The sequence below is a fragment of the Engystomops pustulosus genome, chromosome 7, assembly GCF_040894005.1.
Source record: "Engystomops pustulosus chromosome 7, aEngPut4.maternal, whole genome shotgun sequence".
NCBI classification, from domain to species: domain Eukaryota; kingdom Metazoa; phylum Chordata; class Amphibia; order Anura; family Leptodactylidae; genus Engystomops; species Engystomops pustulosus.
In genome coordinates, this window is record NC_092417.1 from 67,299,033 (window position 1) to 67,315,709 (window position 16,677).

Genomic DNA, 16,677 nt, shown 5'->3' on the forward strand with positions numbered 1-16,677 from the left:
GAATAAAGTCCAGTCAGATTTGAACATCTGAGGCTACTTTCTCTCCTCTCCGGACCTGTTAAGCCTAACACAGACCTGGCAATTCTCATCGCGCCCCACCTTTTAACTCTGATATACAACACCACGCGCTCAGACACGGTCAGTACCTTTATTTATTTATTTTTAGGATGTCCCTAGGTTTATAACATATCAATTTTATACTCTTACAAAATCTGCCTTTGTTTTTATACAGTTGTATCTTGATTTAAGATATATAAAGTCTGTATCTGCCTTTATTTGCACCTGCACTCGAGCGATAATGTGTAACCATACTTGTTACTATGTAGTATAATCATATGCAATCGATGAGATGACCGGTAAACTCATAATATACGGATGAAACTTTTTATGTATTCGGAACCACAAGGATGTATTTGTAATGACTTTTTAACTCTCTCTGTGTATAATTGTTGATGAATTCCCATTTGGTGATAAACTCCTATACAGGTGGTCCCCTACTTAAGAACACTCGACTTACATACGACCCCTAGTTACAAACAGACCTCTGGATATTGGTAATTTATTGTGCTTTAGTCGTAGGCTACAATAATCAGCTGTAACAGTTATCAGAGGTGTCTGTAATGAAGCTTTAGTGTTAATCTTGATTCTTATGACAACCCAACATTTTTAAAATCCAATTGTCACAGAGTCCAAAAAAGTTCTGTCTGAGATTACAATGATAAAATATACAGTTCCGACTTACATACAAATTCAACTTAAGAACAAATCTACAGACCCTATCTTGTATGTAACCCGGGGACTGCCTGTATTTACTATGTTTTTTTAAGAAAATAGTCATATGTATTTATCTATCCATTTATTTATTTTAGCTTTTATTTTTTATGTAATGAATGTTACAAACACACAATGTAATATTCTGACTCATGTATTGATACTAGAAATGTACCATCCTTACATGTTACAGAACAAAACCCTGGACCTGAAGAAGGGGAAATCCTACCCAAAACACATCGTCTCAACCTATTTTTCCCACCTGAGCAAAAAAACTGTAAAATAAATGCTTTTTTGAAAAGATAACAATAAGTATGTATCTGTCTTGTTGTAATAAGCAGTGCGAAATCTAATCTGGTTACCCACATCTCACTTCCAATTCCACAATCTGCAGCAGCTTTAATAAAAGGTATCCCCCTGCCCTGGTGAACAGGGGCACCACATTCTCCTGCTAGACCTCACCCTAGCATACAGCACTTCAGCCCAGCCCCCATGGAGCGCAGTGTTTTTCCTCAATACTAATAAATAGTCCTTCCTAATGGCAGCCTCCAGTGTGCACACATAGTGCAGTTTGTTCTGTTTTTGATAAATGTGGGACAGTAAGCAGGGTCGGCTCCAGGTTTCTGTAGGCCCCTGGGCAACAGAGCCTCAGTGGGCCCCTTTGTAGTAAACTCATGTGGCAGCATTAATAATTCAGAATCAATGTTCCCTAAAATATTCCCTTGTTTATCATCCCAGACAGCTCCCTCATGGTTATTTTATATAAAGCACTCTCCCTATGGATTCATTAGATAGAGTCCCCCTCAGCCCCATAAACTCCTTATGTTATAGCCTTATGTATGCCCAGTGCTGGTACCGGCCCTGCAAGTAAGTCATGGAATGTATGTACACAGAGGGGACATTTATAACATTATTTTCTATTACTTGACAATTTTAGCCTTATTTTGCAACTATGCCACACTCCCTACAAGGCTGGCAGCTCCCGAGTTTTCCTGTGTCCCGTCGGCTTTATCTCAGGATTCCAGGTGTTGAAATATACAGGATAAATCATGTAAAGTGTGTTTACAGTCACTGACTGATCTTTTAATTCTACACGGGACTGGAAAATGTTTCACAGCAAGCAGAGATGGTGAATAAACCAAACAAGATGCAGGTTATAACTTTTAGTGATAAGTTACTCTGTAATTGAGGGGTCAGTTACAGTATTACATGAAAGAAGAACAGAATTGCACAAATCCATATATTCTCTATTTCCCTTAAATTCCGATCGTTTCCGCAGGTCTCCGACTCTTTCACCATTGGAGCATCAAAATAACTGCAGGCTCCCCCCACCTTCGGCCATACCATATCACATTATTTTAGGGGACTCCTGCAGTCACACCCCCTTCGGCGATCTCCTTACTTTCTCCGCACCCTCCTCCAGTTCCCAGCAAGCTCAAGAAACCTACTTATCCCCCAAACATTAACTGTACACCCCTGTTATTCCACATAGTACATTCCGGGAACGCAGTGCCACTGCTTAAACTGGAACCTACTATCTCTTAATAAGGGGTGATATTCTTACAAATACCATATGGTATGTAAACATTTAAGTCTCCAGTGTCTTAATAAAAGAGGCTTATTATATCGGCGGCCATGTTGTGCAGGACGAATTTAAGAGAGGGATTATACAATTTGATACCAGATGATACGATTTTATTTCCATCCCATTAGTCCAAAACAGTGGTACGACCTGGCTACGCAGTCGCCTACACTGGGATGTACCTTACTGAAAAGGGGGAATATGCATCAGTGAGGAATGACGAAAGAGTGATAGTCGTTATATTAACTTCATTGTTTAGGCCTTTTCCCCTTTCTCTGTTATCGGCTAGTCTCCACTTCTCACGAGTGAGCAGCAGAGAAGGCTGACACCAGCAATCCCCCCTCCGCTCGGGGCAGATAGTATATTCCGCAGCGCAGTGTGAGCTGGGCCCGCCTTCTGTCAGCACAGCTTGTTGTTCCCCGGGGTCCAGAGCGGACACTCGGCCACAGGCGGCACTCGCTTCCCGGTCTCTTCCATGGCTCTGTGCGGGGATGTGGGAGCCTCGTCCCTCCCCAGCGAGCTCGTTGTGCACATTTTCTCGTTCCTCCCGGCCTCAGACCGGCTCCGGGCCTCTGCCGCCTGCTCTCACTGGCGGGAGTGTCTCTTCTATCCCGCGCTATGGCCGGAGCTGCGCTTGAGCTTGCAGGCGTCCCTGGCCGAGCGGCCGCGGCTCGAATTCCTCATGCGGAAATGCGGCTGCTTCGTCCGGGAGCTGCGGGTGGAGTTTGCAGCGGAGAATTACCTGTCCGGCTCTGCCGAGGCCAGCGGCGCCTCTCCCCCCTCCTGCTCCACGCAGGACACCGGGGACGGGGACTCGCAGCCCTCCAGCAGGTGGCTAGAGGTGCTCAGGACCTACCTGGAGCTGGTGCTGTGTGTACTGAGCAGTATCCGGGGCAACAGGTAAGTGACACTTGTGCCCCGCCCCCGCAGTGCCCCCAACTCCCAACACCCCTCTGCCCTAATGTGTAGGGACCTATATTTTGCCCACAACTACCCTCACCCCTCTGCCCTAATGTGTATGGACCTCTATCACTGCTGTGCCCAGTATGCTGGTGCCCCACACTGCCCCCAACTACTCTCACCCCTCCGACATAATGTGTCCATACACATGGTGGAGGAGTGAGAGTAGTTAGGGGACCTCTATCACTTCTGTGCCCAATATCCTAATGCCCCTCACTGCCCCCAACTACCCTCACCCCTCCTCCATAATGTGTATGGACCTCTATCACTGCCCCCAACTACCCACACCCCTCTGCCCTAATGTGTATGGACCTCTATCACTGCCCCCAACTACCCTCACCCCTCTGCCCTAATGTGTATGGACCTCTACCACTGCCCCCAACTACCCACACCCCTCTGCCCTAATGTGTATGGACCTCTATCACTGCCCCCAACTACCCACACCCCTCTGCCCTAATGTGTATGGACCTCTACCACTGCCCCCAACTACCCACACCCCTCTGCCCTAATGTGTATGGACCTCTATCACTGCCCCCAACTACCCACACCCCTCCGCCCTAATGTGTATGGACCTCTATCACTGCTGTGCCCAGTATGCTGGTGCCCCACACTGCCCCCAACTACTCTCACCCCTCCGACATAATGTGTCCATACACATGGTGGAGGAGTGAGAGTAGTTAGGGGACCTCTATCACTTCTGTGCCCAATATCCTAATGCCCCTCACTGCCCCCAACTACCCTCACCCCTCCTCCATAATGTGTATGGACCTCTATCACTGCCCCCAACTACCCACACCCCTCTGCCCTAATGTGTATGGACCTCTATCACTGCCCCCAACTACCCACACCCCTCTGCCCTAATGTGTATGGACCTCTACCACTGCCCCCAACTACCCACACCCCTCTGCCCTAATGTGTATGGACCTCTATCACTGCCCCCAACTACCCACACCCCTCTGCCCTAATGTGTATGGACCTCTATCACTGCCCCCAACTACCCTCACCCCTCTGCCCCAATGTGTATAGACCTCTATCACTGCCCCCAACTACCCACACCCCTCTGCCCTAATGTGTATGGACCTCTATCACTGCCATCCAACTACCCTCACCCCTCTGCCCTAATGTGTATGGACCTCTATCACTGCCCCCAACTACCCTCACCCCTCTGCCCTAATGTGTATGGACCTCTATCACTGCCCCCAACTACCCTCACCCCTCTGCCCTAATGTGTATGGACCTCTATCACTGCCATCCAACTACCCTCACCCCTCTGCCCTAATGTGTATGGACCTCTATCACTGCCATCCAACTACCCTCACCCCTCTGCCCCAATGTGTATAGACCTCCATCACTGCCCCCAACTACCCTCACCCCTCTGCCCCAATGTGTATAGACCTCTATCACTGCCCCCAACTACCCTCACCCCTCTGCCCTAATGTGTATGGACCTCTATCACTGCCCCCAACTACCCACACCCCTCTGCCCTAATGTGTATGGACCTCTACCACTGCCCCCAACTACCCTCACCCCTCTGCCCTAATGTGTATGGACCTCTATCACTGCCCCCAACTACCCTCACCCCTCTGCCCTAATGTGTATGGACCTCTATCACTGCCCCCAACTACCCACACCCCTCTGCCCTAATGTGTATGGACCTCTATCACTGCCCCCAACTACCCACACCCCTCTGCCCTAATGTGTATGGACCTCTACCACTGCCCCCAACTACCCTCACCCCTCTGCCCTAATGTGTATGGACCTCTATCACTGCCCCCAACTACCCTCACCCCTCTGCCCTAATGTGTATGGACCTCTATCACTGCCCCCAACTACCCACACCCCTCTGCCCTAATGTGTATGGACCTCCATCACTGCCCCCAACTACCCACACCCCTCTGCCCTAATGTGTATGGACCTCTATCACTGCCCCCCAACTACCCTCACCCCTCTGCCCCAATGTGTATAGACCTCTATCACTGCCCCCCAACTACCCACACCCCTCTGCCCTAATGTGTATGGACCTCTATCACTGCCCCCAACTACCCACACCCCTCTGCCCTAATGTGTATGGACCTCTACCACTGCCCCCAACTACCCACACCCCTCTGCCCTAATGTGTATGGACCTCTATCACTGCCCCCAACTACCCACACCCCTCCGCCCTAATGTGTATGGACCTCTATCACTGCTGTGCCCAGTATGCTGGTGCCCCACACTGCCCCCAACTACTCTCACCCCTCCGACATAATGTGTCCATACACATGGTGGAGGAGTGAGAGTAGTTAGGGGACCTCTATCACTTCTGTGCCCAATATCCTAATGCCCCTCACTGCCCCCAACTACCCTCACCCCTCCTCCATAATGTGTATGGACCTCTATCACTGCCCCCAACTACCCACACCCCTCTGCCCTAATGTGTATGGACCTCTACCACTGCCCCCAACTACCCACACCCCTCTGCCCTAATGTGTATGGACCTCTATCACTGCCCCCAACTACCCACACCCCTCCGCCCTAATGTGTATGGACCTCTATCACTGCCCCCCAACTACCCACACCCCTCTGCCCTAATGTGTATGGACCTCTATCACTGCCATCCAACTACCCTCACCCCTCTGCCCCAATGTGTATAGACCTCCATCACTGCCCCCAACTACCCTCACCCCTCTGCCCCAATGTGTATAGACCTCTATCACTGCCCCCAACTACCCACACCCCTCTGCCCCAATGTGTATAGACCTCTATCACTGCCCCCCAACTACCCACACCCCTCTGCCCTAATGTGTATGGACCTCTATCACTGCCCCCAACTACCCACACCCCTCTGCCCTAATGTGTATGGACGTCTATCACTGCCCCCCCCCCCTCTATTCTCACCCCTCTGCCCTAATGTGTATGGACCTCCATCACTGCCCCCAACTACCCTCACCCCTCTGCCCTAATGTGTATGGACCTCTATCACTGCCATCCAACTACTCTCACCTCTCCGCCATTCCCAGTATCCTGGTGCCCGTCACTGCCCCCAACTACTTTCACCCTCCCACCATATTGTTTATGGACCGCTATCCTGCTTTGCCTAGTATTCTGGTGCCCGTCACTGCTCCCTTCCTTAAACTACTCACCCCTCTGCTATAAAGTGCATGACCCCACCATACATATTCTACCCACTATCTGTGGCGTGTGTCACTGGTATGCCACACTCCCTTTGGCTTTTTTTTACAGGGTACCTGAAGCCTCTGTATGCAGTCTGGAAGGGGTGCATTAACGTAGATGAGAAGTAAAGAGGGAGTCATTAGCGCCTCTTATAGTGTAGCCTGGGAAAACAAAGCCAGGACTTTGCACCCATGCATCCACAGGACATGGGGTCTTTGTTTCCATCGGAAGCCTCCGCTGCAAAATGTGCAGCAGATATAGATTATATAAAACCATGTTATATGCCGGCTGACGCTGTGCCGTACATGTTCCCTGTATCAGTGGTCCTCAATCTCTTTAGCTCCCGGACTAGATGAGAGGGGTATTAGTGCTACTGGTGGTGGTTGTAGTGCAAAAAAGTTGGGGACCTCCTCTTTCCAGGACCCAGTGAAGTGAGAAGTGTGTATTTTATGTTATGCCCAGGGAGTATATAAAAACACTTAGTCCAAGACAATCCCTTTAAGCCTTCCTGTCCAGCTGTAATGTATTGTGTGTAGTAGAAGTCTAGTCCCTGAGGGAAATAGGTCCACAAACCCTGTACCCCAGGGCAAGGGCCCTGTACACCACCAAATTGAACACAACAAATAAGCAAAGGTGGTGAGAAACACTATATAAAACGTAACTTTTACTATTAAATGATGCAAAATTGACGCTACGTCAGTATGGATATATTACATATTAAAAATATCAAATCGCTGCCACACTAATTGGCTAGACAATCGTAAGCCACAATAGCCCAAGACTATTGCAATTGTACTGAAGGGTGCAAAGGTTTACATCAGGAAAATATAAACAGGAGTGATCTCCCCCATTCCAAGATGTATAGGGAGCGTGGGTAGTCACTGGGGAAGGACCGCAAGTTCTGCGGACAGCCGTTCAATCGGCCACCTGATCCTGATGTAAACCTTTGCACCCTTTAGTACAACTGCAATAGTCTTAGGCAATTGTGGCTTATGATTGTCTAGCCAATTAGTGTGGAAGCAATTTTATATTTTTAATATGTAATATATAAATACTGACGTAGCTTCAATTTTACATAATTTAATAGTAAATGTTAAGTTTTATGTAGTGTTTCTCACCACCTTTGCTTATTTGTAGTCCCTATGAGGTGATGCATATACAGGTACCTATAGCAACAGTCACGGAGGTGGAGCTGTGTTGTATCATCTTTGTCCCAAGTGATTGTACAGTGTGTGACATTGCAGCAGATACTCAGGGAATGATGTGCTGCTAACATGGAGTCAGCACTTTGCTTGCCTGTACAGCTCGCCTTTTGTATGCCCAGGCAGATAATACAGAAGCGTCAGCTTCAGGCAGCAATGACCTTACACAGAGCGTGACCTTGTGGATGTGAAAACCTGAGAGCACTGGATAATGGGAGCATTTGGCTGTAGCTAAAAAATAGTAAATCAAATTTCCTATATAAAAGTTTAAATATCTGTAGTGTCCTGCCAGGACCTTCCTGGTCATCACCACACATCACCTTAGACCTTTCTGTCAAAGTGTCTTGTATAATTCTTGTAAGTAGATGAGACTGCACCCCATCCCCCAACACAATCTGCATTCCACTTAAATTGGACATTTTGGGAGAAGAGTTTAACTTGTGTCCTACTTATTTAGAAGCCACATAATGTGAAGTACAATGGTATAATAGGCTCAGCATCACTTTGTATACTTGCCAGAGCAAATCTTGATGTTGACTTTTTTTTTTTTTTTTGCAGGAATCTTCAGAAGCTGTGCCTTTTTGGAGACATTAGTATTTTGCAACAAAATGGCACCATAACAAGTACTTACCTGACTAAAGTGGATCCGGGTGGTAAAAAGATGCAACAGTAAGTCCATGTGGTTGGGGTTACCTGCAGAGGTCACAATAACACCTCTACAAGGGTTTATGGCAAATATAGAGGCCAACTTATGCCCCAAAAAAACCCACCAAGCGTATAAATATGCTTGGTGATTTTTCTTATTTAGGCACTGGCTGGTGGTGCCGGTGCTCACTGCGGTCCTGATCAGTGTGCCATCACTAGGACTTGTAATGCAGAGCCTCCCCTCCTCCCTTGCCAGGCCAGCTTGCGGCTCTGATAGGTCATGTGACCGGAGCTCAGGTCACATGACATTCTATAGTGGCTATGGTGAGGAACTCTGCCTCTTCCGGCTGCAGTGTGCGATCGTGCACACAGTTCCATTAAAAGGATTGTGCGGTCTGCCTGATCCTTTACTGTGACAATGGGCCAATGTAATCACTTCTCTGTAACACCTGCCCCTGTATACAGTGAGAGGCATGCTGGGAGGAAGCTATGTGCATCCTCTCTACATGTCTCTGTATACAGATCACTGATAACAGTGATCCAATGGGCTGTTACCATTAGATCACTGTTACCTGTAGATAATATATGTGTTCCTTACTAAACTTCCCCTATAAAAGAAAAAAATTAACCCTTGGGCGTCTCCATCTTTGTTTTGATCGTCACTCCCCGTGAATTCATCGGGAAGCTGCGATCTATTGCCATGACTGCCTCAGATCTTTGTAAGACAGAAGGCTGCATTGCATCTGTGGATTTGTTACAATGTGCCAGTGAGAGGAGTATTATTATCCTTCTGGCAAAATGTTAGTGTGACCTCTGGTTACCTGTGGCTTCTTTATCGTACTTCCGCATCCTGGTTTTGCAGAGTTGTGGGGTTTCAATCTATTGCAGGACTCGGATTCCCAGCATGCTGCTTGGTATTGAAATGTCTTGCAGGACCTGTGCACTTATAGAAGTTTCTATTTTCAGGATCCAGCAGTTGTTTGAGGAGATCCTGGCAAACAGCCGGCAGCTAAAGTGGCTTTCCTGTGGCTTTATGCTCGAAATTGTGACGCCAACCTCTCTGGCATCCTTGTCCAATCCAGTGGCCAATACCATAGAGCACTTGAGCTTATTGGACAACCACACGTCCGCTAACACCACCCTGGTGACTGCCATCGAGTTGGAGAGGTTCGTCAACCTGCGCTCCCTGGCTCTGGACTTCTGTGACTTCACGGCAGAAATGACAAGAGTTTTGGCAAACAATAACCATGTGCCTTTGCATCGGCTTTCTCTCCTGGTCCATAACACGTCACTCAAGAGCAAAACCCTGGACAAGATGCCAGAGGACGAGGACTGGAGGGCCTTGACACGGAACAGCGCAAACCTTCGTGTTTACATGATGGCGTTTGATGTGAAAAGTGACGATATGTTACGAATACTCAAGCCCAGCATACCCCTCGAGAGGATTCACTTTGACAGCTACATCACGTGTGTGTCTGGGGCAGTGGTGGACCTCATCTCCCGGCAGTACGACACATTCCTCACCCATTTCATCCTCATGAATGATGTCAATGACATGTCTGGGTTTCCGGATCTCAGCGACAACAGGAACGAAGACCCTTTGGTTCTTTTAGCTTGGAGGTGCATGAGGCTCTCCCTTCTGGCTATTCACGGTAAGGGGGATTGTGGGAGCAGTGCTCCAAATGTGTGCATGTAAAACGGTGCAGTCGGGACTAGAAAACCAGTATTCATATCCCTCTTATGGAATTATGAATTTTATATCAGTCTCCGAACACCCTTACTGCCAGTTTTCTTCCCAGCGGGGGGCACAATTTGTGTGAGGGATCCCATAGGCTAGCTACAATGGCCTAGAGGCCAGCTGTCTGAATCCTGATCTACAGGATTTGCCATAAATGTCCGTCTGGAATGTCCACTGAAAGCCATTTCCAGTTGTGAGGATTTACAGTAGTTATTCTTTGTGAGGATTCTGTGCCGCTCTATTAATACCAATGGGAGGTGGAAGAAGTTTGTCAAAACCTTACACTCAATGGGGCATATCTATGATAAGTATCTGAGAGCAGGTATATTCTAGTTACCCATAGCAACTTTATTGCAGTATATGTCAGGTTTGCTATGCATCTGTGCCACGTGGTGGGATAAATATCAATAATGACATCGCTCTTTTGCAACAAAATGACGTCATGATTGTAACCACTTTGACAAATGGGTTCCTCCAATGGGTTTTAAAGGGGTTTTCAGAGAGCAGTACTGTTCTATATGCCAATGGCAACCAGGCACTTGTGATAAATTTCCTCCATTGAATATTGAAGGCGTTTTTTAAAGTTGCACATAGTTACAGATATAAAACAAAACGGCCATATTCTGCAATACTGTAGTAGAAATGATCAGGCTCCCTGAGGTTAAAGTACCATATGGGGGCTAAATAAGAAAAAAGGGGGGGGGAAAAACCCTGGAACCTTTTCCTAGTACTGATATAAAATAAACTTGCTGCGCCCAAATTTTTTGCAAGACCAATAGGTCGTACAGTCCCTAAAATGGTAGCAATGAAAACATCATTATGTCCCACAAATAATTACATGAAATCTATTAAAACATAATAAAACCTATAGTAATTTGATATCCCTGTAATCTTACACAGACCTGATGACACCTCCCTTTCAGTGAAAGACATCGTTATGTGCCATTATGTTGTAGCTTGGATTTTATAAGTGGCCCTGGTTTATTATGATGGATTTTGATTTTCTTCAATATCCATATATATTTATACATGAACAGACTGGACTGTGCTACCTGCCAATTCAGGTGTATTTTGTGTATTTCTGTGGTCCCCTACACACAGCTGTGTGTCCTCAGTATGAAGCAGCTGCCCAAGCTGTGAAACTCTGAGCAGGTCCTATTCCTGCCATGTTGTGAGCAGACATCGTACGTGATCAGGGTGGAGCATGGAAACCTCTTTTGTGGCCCAAAAAAGTATTATGGGAAATACTCTCTTGGTGTTTTTGATCCACTGCCAATTTTTGTTTCCATATTCCGATTACAGTGTTGTGAAACTGGTCCTACATAGTAACAAGATGTGAGAATCCTTGAAAATGGTGAGAAAATGATTTTACGAGCGAGTCAAAAATACCAGGAGTGTATGCTATTCCACCCCTGCAACTTCCATTTTTTTTCCCGTAGTATTCCTTTTTCAAGCTTGTGTGATGTATTTTATGTGGGTCAGTAACTTGCCTGATGAGTTTATCTTTTCAGTCCGTACCCCACTAACACACTCTTCTTCCTGCAGGCTATACTGTCTGGGCTCACAACCTAATAGCGATTGCCCGTCTCCGAGGGCCGGACCTGAAAGTCCTGGAGGTGACGGAAGAAAGCATAGACTTTGACCAAAGTGAGCTGGCCGATCAAGATGTGGACCCGGTGCACAACCTCATAGAACAGGTGTCTATTGGACTGGCCCGGCCCTGGCGCGCCGTCATGGACATCGAGTTGCTTAGTGTATTCACAGAGCCGGCTCGCCACTTTTACAGAGAGATGCAAAACTTCAGCGAAGGCATTTAACTTTTTTTTTTTTTTTGTCTTTTTATCCAGAGGTTTTTTTTTCCTCTCCTCCCCTTGTGGTTACAATATGCAAATAGGGTCTTGATCATGTTTCCTCGATTAGCGTGAGTTAACCCTTTGTGCTGTGTTTAATCAGTATTAGCGCTATATAAAAATCTTACGTGTGTTTCTACTTTATCAGACTTGGGAACGTCAGGTCTTGGTTCAGAAGCTGAAGGTGACGCAGTTCAGGGTCTTTTCACGGTTAAAAGCGATTCTCAAGGACACTGACGCTCAGCAGGTCATGGGCAGACGGTAGAGAATTTCCCTTCCTGCATCGGTTACCGGTGCACTTGATGAAAAACGAGAGCACTTATTTATGGAAAAAAACTTCCTGTGTAGAACAAAGTGTTATTTCTAACTCTTTGGAGCTTTTTGTTCCCTGTTACGTGGGTGATATTTGCCTTTGCATGAACTCCATTGTGGGGCCTGTGTGTGGATGTGGGTGACTGGCCAAAGAGCATTTACCCTCTAGTCTAAAGCCCCCCGCTCCACCCAAGTCTTAGTCATTAGAAATTGTATCATTATTATTATATCATGGGACTGAAGGTTAACCATCCATCGGGGAGTTATCTGATTTATAGGGATAAGTGTTTTTCTTTTATTTTTTGCTATTTCTATGCCAGAGATCTTGTATACACTGTGCAGTAATAACATTGTAGAGTATTTAGACTAGAAATTGTGCTTGGTAAGGGGAATCTCTGCAAGCCCAACTACAGGCCCCAGACTGCATCTATGGGCATACATATCCAAGGGCAGTTAGGTCACATCATTATTTTTTTTTTTTCCTCTTTGGAGAGCTCACTCTCCAAAACAAGAAAAGACCTATTTCCCTGGCCGGAGTGATCCCCTCCATATTGTGTGCTGTAGTTGTGGAGAGCTGCCACCTGCAAGTGTATCTCTTGTGGTCTATTGCTGTGGTTGCGCTGTCATCAGACAGGTTTTTCTATTTTGCTGGTGTAAATAACTATTTTGTTCTGTCCCTTCTGGATTTCTGCTTTATTCCCCTTGATATAGCTAATCAGATTTCTGTGTACAAAGTTAGATACTTGTAAGCTTTTAGTCGAGAGATACCTGACAACAGAGTCACTGAATTTTCTCTGTCAGCGCCTGTTTCAGCTGCCAAAGAATAGACTTACAAAAATAAACATTAAAGAAGTGCCCACATGCTGGCAGAATGGGGGGTAGGGTCTGTGCCGCCTTCAGGGGTGGCGCAGGCTGAGAAACTGCTAGATTGTAATATAAAATAAGGTCGGGTTTCGACCTGCGGTACGCAGCTGTGCTGTGGTTCAGTGTGAACAACGCCTCAGAATTCTTAAAGAAACACACACCTGTTTTCACTGTGACTAGCGAATGTAAAAATGAAAAAAACAAAACCGTGAAGAGATATCGCTGGTGTAAGCTGCTATCATGCGTTACTATGAAGAAAACATTCCATAACGTTTGTTTTAATATCTCGTTCTATCCGAGAGGCTATAAAAGCCGACTTTATCTCGTTTCAGGGCAACCGCGGTACGGACGTGGTCTCTGTGAGACTTCCATCTGACCCCAGTTTTAAGTGGTACGAATGTTGTGCATTTAACGATTTAAAAAAAATATATATATATATGGACAGTCTGCAATAATGAAACAATAGCCGACAAAGTGTGTGTGTTTGTGTGGGGGGTGTCCAGCAGAGCTGACCGCACCCAGGCCGCGATTTTGGAAATCCGATGATCTATGTTCACAGATGTCCGGATGCGAATTCTATTTATGGAAATATATTAAGAAAAAAGAAGTCTAAAAAAGTTTCTGTGTTTTACAAATGGTTTTACCATCTTATATTTAAGGACGCTGCTCTCGGACAGGTGTGCGCTGTGTTTATTTTCGTCTGCAGCGAGCACATACCATGTGGATGATTTTATATGAAGTACATCAGTAGAGGGGCCACTGGCACGCTGTGTGTGGGGGGAGGGTGGGGGCGGGGAACAACATGCCACATGTGGGGGGAACATTGGCGGCAGTGGTATTTTATCAACGAGGTCCGATAAAACGGGGGAGACTGAATTGTGAACTCCTGACAGGGGAAGAATGAAAATGAGGAAACAGCCGAATGTTAGCAACGACTGGTGTTGTTTGGTTTATGTTCAATGTATATTCTTTTAATCAATGAATAAAGCATTAAAATACTGCAGCGCTCTGGCCTCATTGTTCTTACTTAATCCTAGTTTTTTATTTTATTTTTATACGAGACAGCATAGCAATACCTAGAATTCATCATAAGAAGTAAAATAAGTGACAAGCCATTGCTAATTCTCCTGCCCCTTTCTGGGGACCACTGTTGCTCATACGGAAGGCTACATACACACTGCACACTGTCAGTATTATAGGTAGAATACAAAATGGGGAAAGAAGACCTGAGAACAGGGGTGTAACTAAGAGAGGCAGGGCCCCATAGCAGACTCCTGAATGGTGGCCTACCTGGGCACCCATGGTCTGTATGCGGCCTGCATGTCTTCAATGTGTGAGGTGCACTCACCTGCTGATGACAGTAAACATGGGCAAGAATAGGAACTGCTTTCACATTTGTAACAATGTAGATCTGAAACAAGACATGGGTTTTGGTCAACGATCACTTGCGCTTCCATTGGAAATGCCTTTGCAATTGGGCTGAGGTCCACCCCGTATGCTAATGATGTGCTTGTAAACACAGGTCTAGTGGTACATGTGACCACACTTAGGCCGAATTCACAAGAACGTATGCCTTAGCTGGGGATACGTCCGGCGCGCAGGAGAGGGGTGACGCCATATATTTTGCCTGTGTACGGTGCTTTGTATGTGTAGCACCTTATCAATCCGTGCGGCCGTTTTTAGGTTTGCTTCACAATTTCTGCATGATACATGAACTCAGCCTCAGTACTGCAACTACCAATAATGCCTGACTGTTCGAGGCCACCTTTGACAACTGTGGCTAGCAAGGGGGCACTCGTACTACACCGGTTACCAAGAAGGCACTGTTTGTGCTTTAGCTGATGTGGGAAATAGTTGTTTCTGTAGCTTCCCTAGGAGGGCACTATCACTACTTTCTCTATTGTGATGGTGTTGGTACTGTATCCACAATTATGGGGATAATATTCTACAGGGGAGCAAGGGAAGAGTATTAATCTGAGGTCACTATTACTAAATAATTGGAATCTGTAAGGGAGCTGTCTGCTATTAATGGGAACACTGAGGGACTATTACCGATCTATAATCTATATTGAGGACACTATCGGGTCATAACTTTTTTTTTAGATGTTTGAGAGCACACTTACTATAGAGAGATTTCTTAGCACCCTGACATTGTAGTGTTACTGCTCAGGACATTGTGGTTGGCACAGTTTTTGCGACCTGGTATGTGACATTTCTGCAGTACTGTATTTGGAGGCACTTTGGAGAGCAATAATAGTTAACACAAACTGCTTACTTGCAGCTATAAGAAACTGGAGCAGCAGATGATATGGGGAGCCTAAGGGTGCGTTCACGCGTTCCGTTTTTTTTTATGCAGTTTTGTCTATCCAAACCAGAATTGGAGTGAAAAAAGAGCAGCTTTTCTCTGTGATCCAGATCTGCTTTTGGCTTCAAAAACTGAACATCTGAACGCATCCTAAGATTTCTATGTTGCAAGAAGACAGGAATTCAAGTGGCTGGAAGAAGCTGACATGAATAAGACTTTTTTTTAGATGGATGGATTGGTCCTTAGGGTATGGAACATACTACTTTTTTTTTTTTTTATTCTAATAGCTTAGTTTTTGAGATATAATGTCTCTTAAAATTATACGAATGAGCCTCGGGCTCCTGGCTTGTTACAGAAGCTCCTGCTAGCTCCGTCATGTGCTATTTTTTTCACGCCTCCATGCAGCTTCTCTACCTACCTCCTCACTCTTTAGCCCGAGAGGCAGTGATGACTAATTGGGAGACAACATAACCAGGAGCCCCTGAGGCTCATTTGTATAATTTTAAAACTTTTAGGTCAACTCGCATCATGTGCTTGCCGGAATGTGCAGCCCGAATGCTCAGAGACCAGAACTGACCTGCTGAGTTTAGTGCTGGTTTTTGAGTGTTCATGCTGACATTTTGGTGAAGAACAGAACTGAACTGCCTTGCTGAGAATTCAGGCCAGACCTTCCGGTTAGCACATGATGTGAGTTACGTTAAAGGCCAAATGCCGACAAGTGAGTTTGCTGCAACTATTAGGCTATATTCACACCGCCGTTGCCCGCCAGTACCGTACCGTAGCGGGCAACGGCAGTGTACGGGGAGAGGAGGAGGAGGTGAGCGCAGCTCACCCCGCCCCTCTCCATAGCAACCTATGGCGCACGGCGCCGTATTACGGGAAAAGATAGGACAGGTCCTATCTTTTTCCCGGGTACGGAACGGTACGGTGCCGCACGTGTGCTGCACTGTACCGCTCCCGTAGGGCGCCGTGCGCCCATAGAAGTGTATGGGGGACGTATATCGGCCGTATATACGTCGGCCGTATATACGTCCCCCATACGTTAGTGTGAATGTAGCCTTAGAAGCAAAAAGAACAGATGCTTGGTTAAGAAGCCCTGTATCTGTGATTTCTTTAAAATATGTCCTGGGTTTAAATAATGGCTGTATGGACCTAATGTAGTATTTGTATACTGCATCAGGCTAGAATCTCAGCCCTGGCAGACGGGAAGTCTTCTCCCTTTCCCTTTCACTGCATGAGGAAACTGCAAATCTCACACCCCTTGTGATGGGCGGGGCCAACATACACAAAGGCAG

The 16,677-nt window shown here is 46.4% G+C and overlaps 1 protein-coding gene across 1 annotated transcript; it reads left to right on the forward strand.

Annotated features, from left to right (window-relative positions):
• The first annotated feature begins 2,529 nt into the window (after positions 1-2,529).
• Positions 2,530-14,080, forward strand: FBXO33 (F-box protein 33). The gene is made up of 4 exons (XM_072116247.1): positions 2,530-3,253; positions 8,227-8,337; positions 9,280-9,965; positions 11,597-14,080. Exons 1-4 carry the CDS (start codon positions 2,829-2,831, stop codon positions 11,866-11,868), a joined length of 1,494 nt encoding a protein of 497 aa, XP_071972348.1. The 5' UTR covers positions 2,530-2,828; the 3' UTR covers positions 11,869-14,080.
• The last annotated feature ends 2,597 nt before the right edge of the window (positions 14,081-16,677 follow it).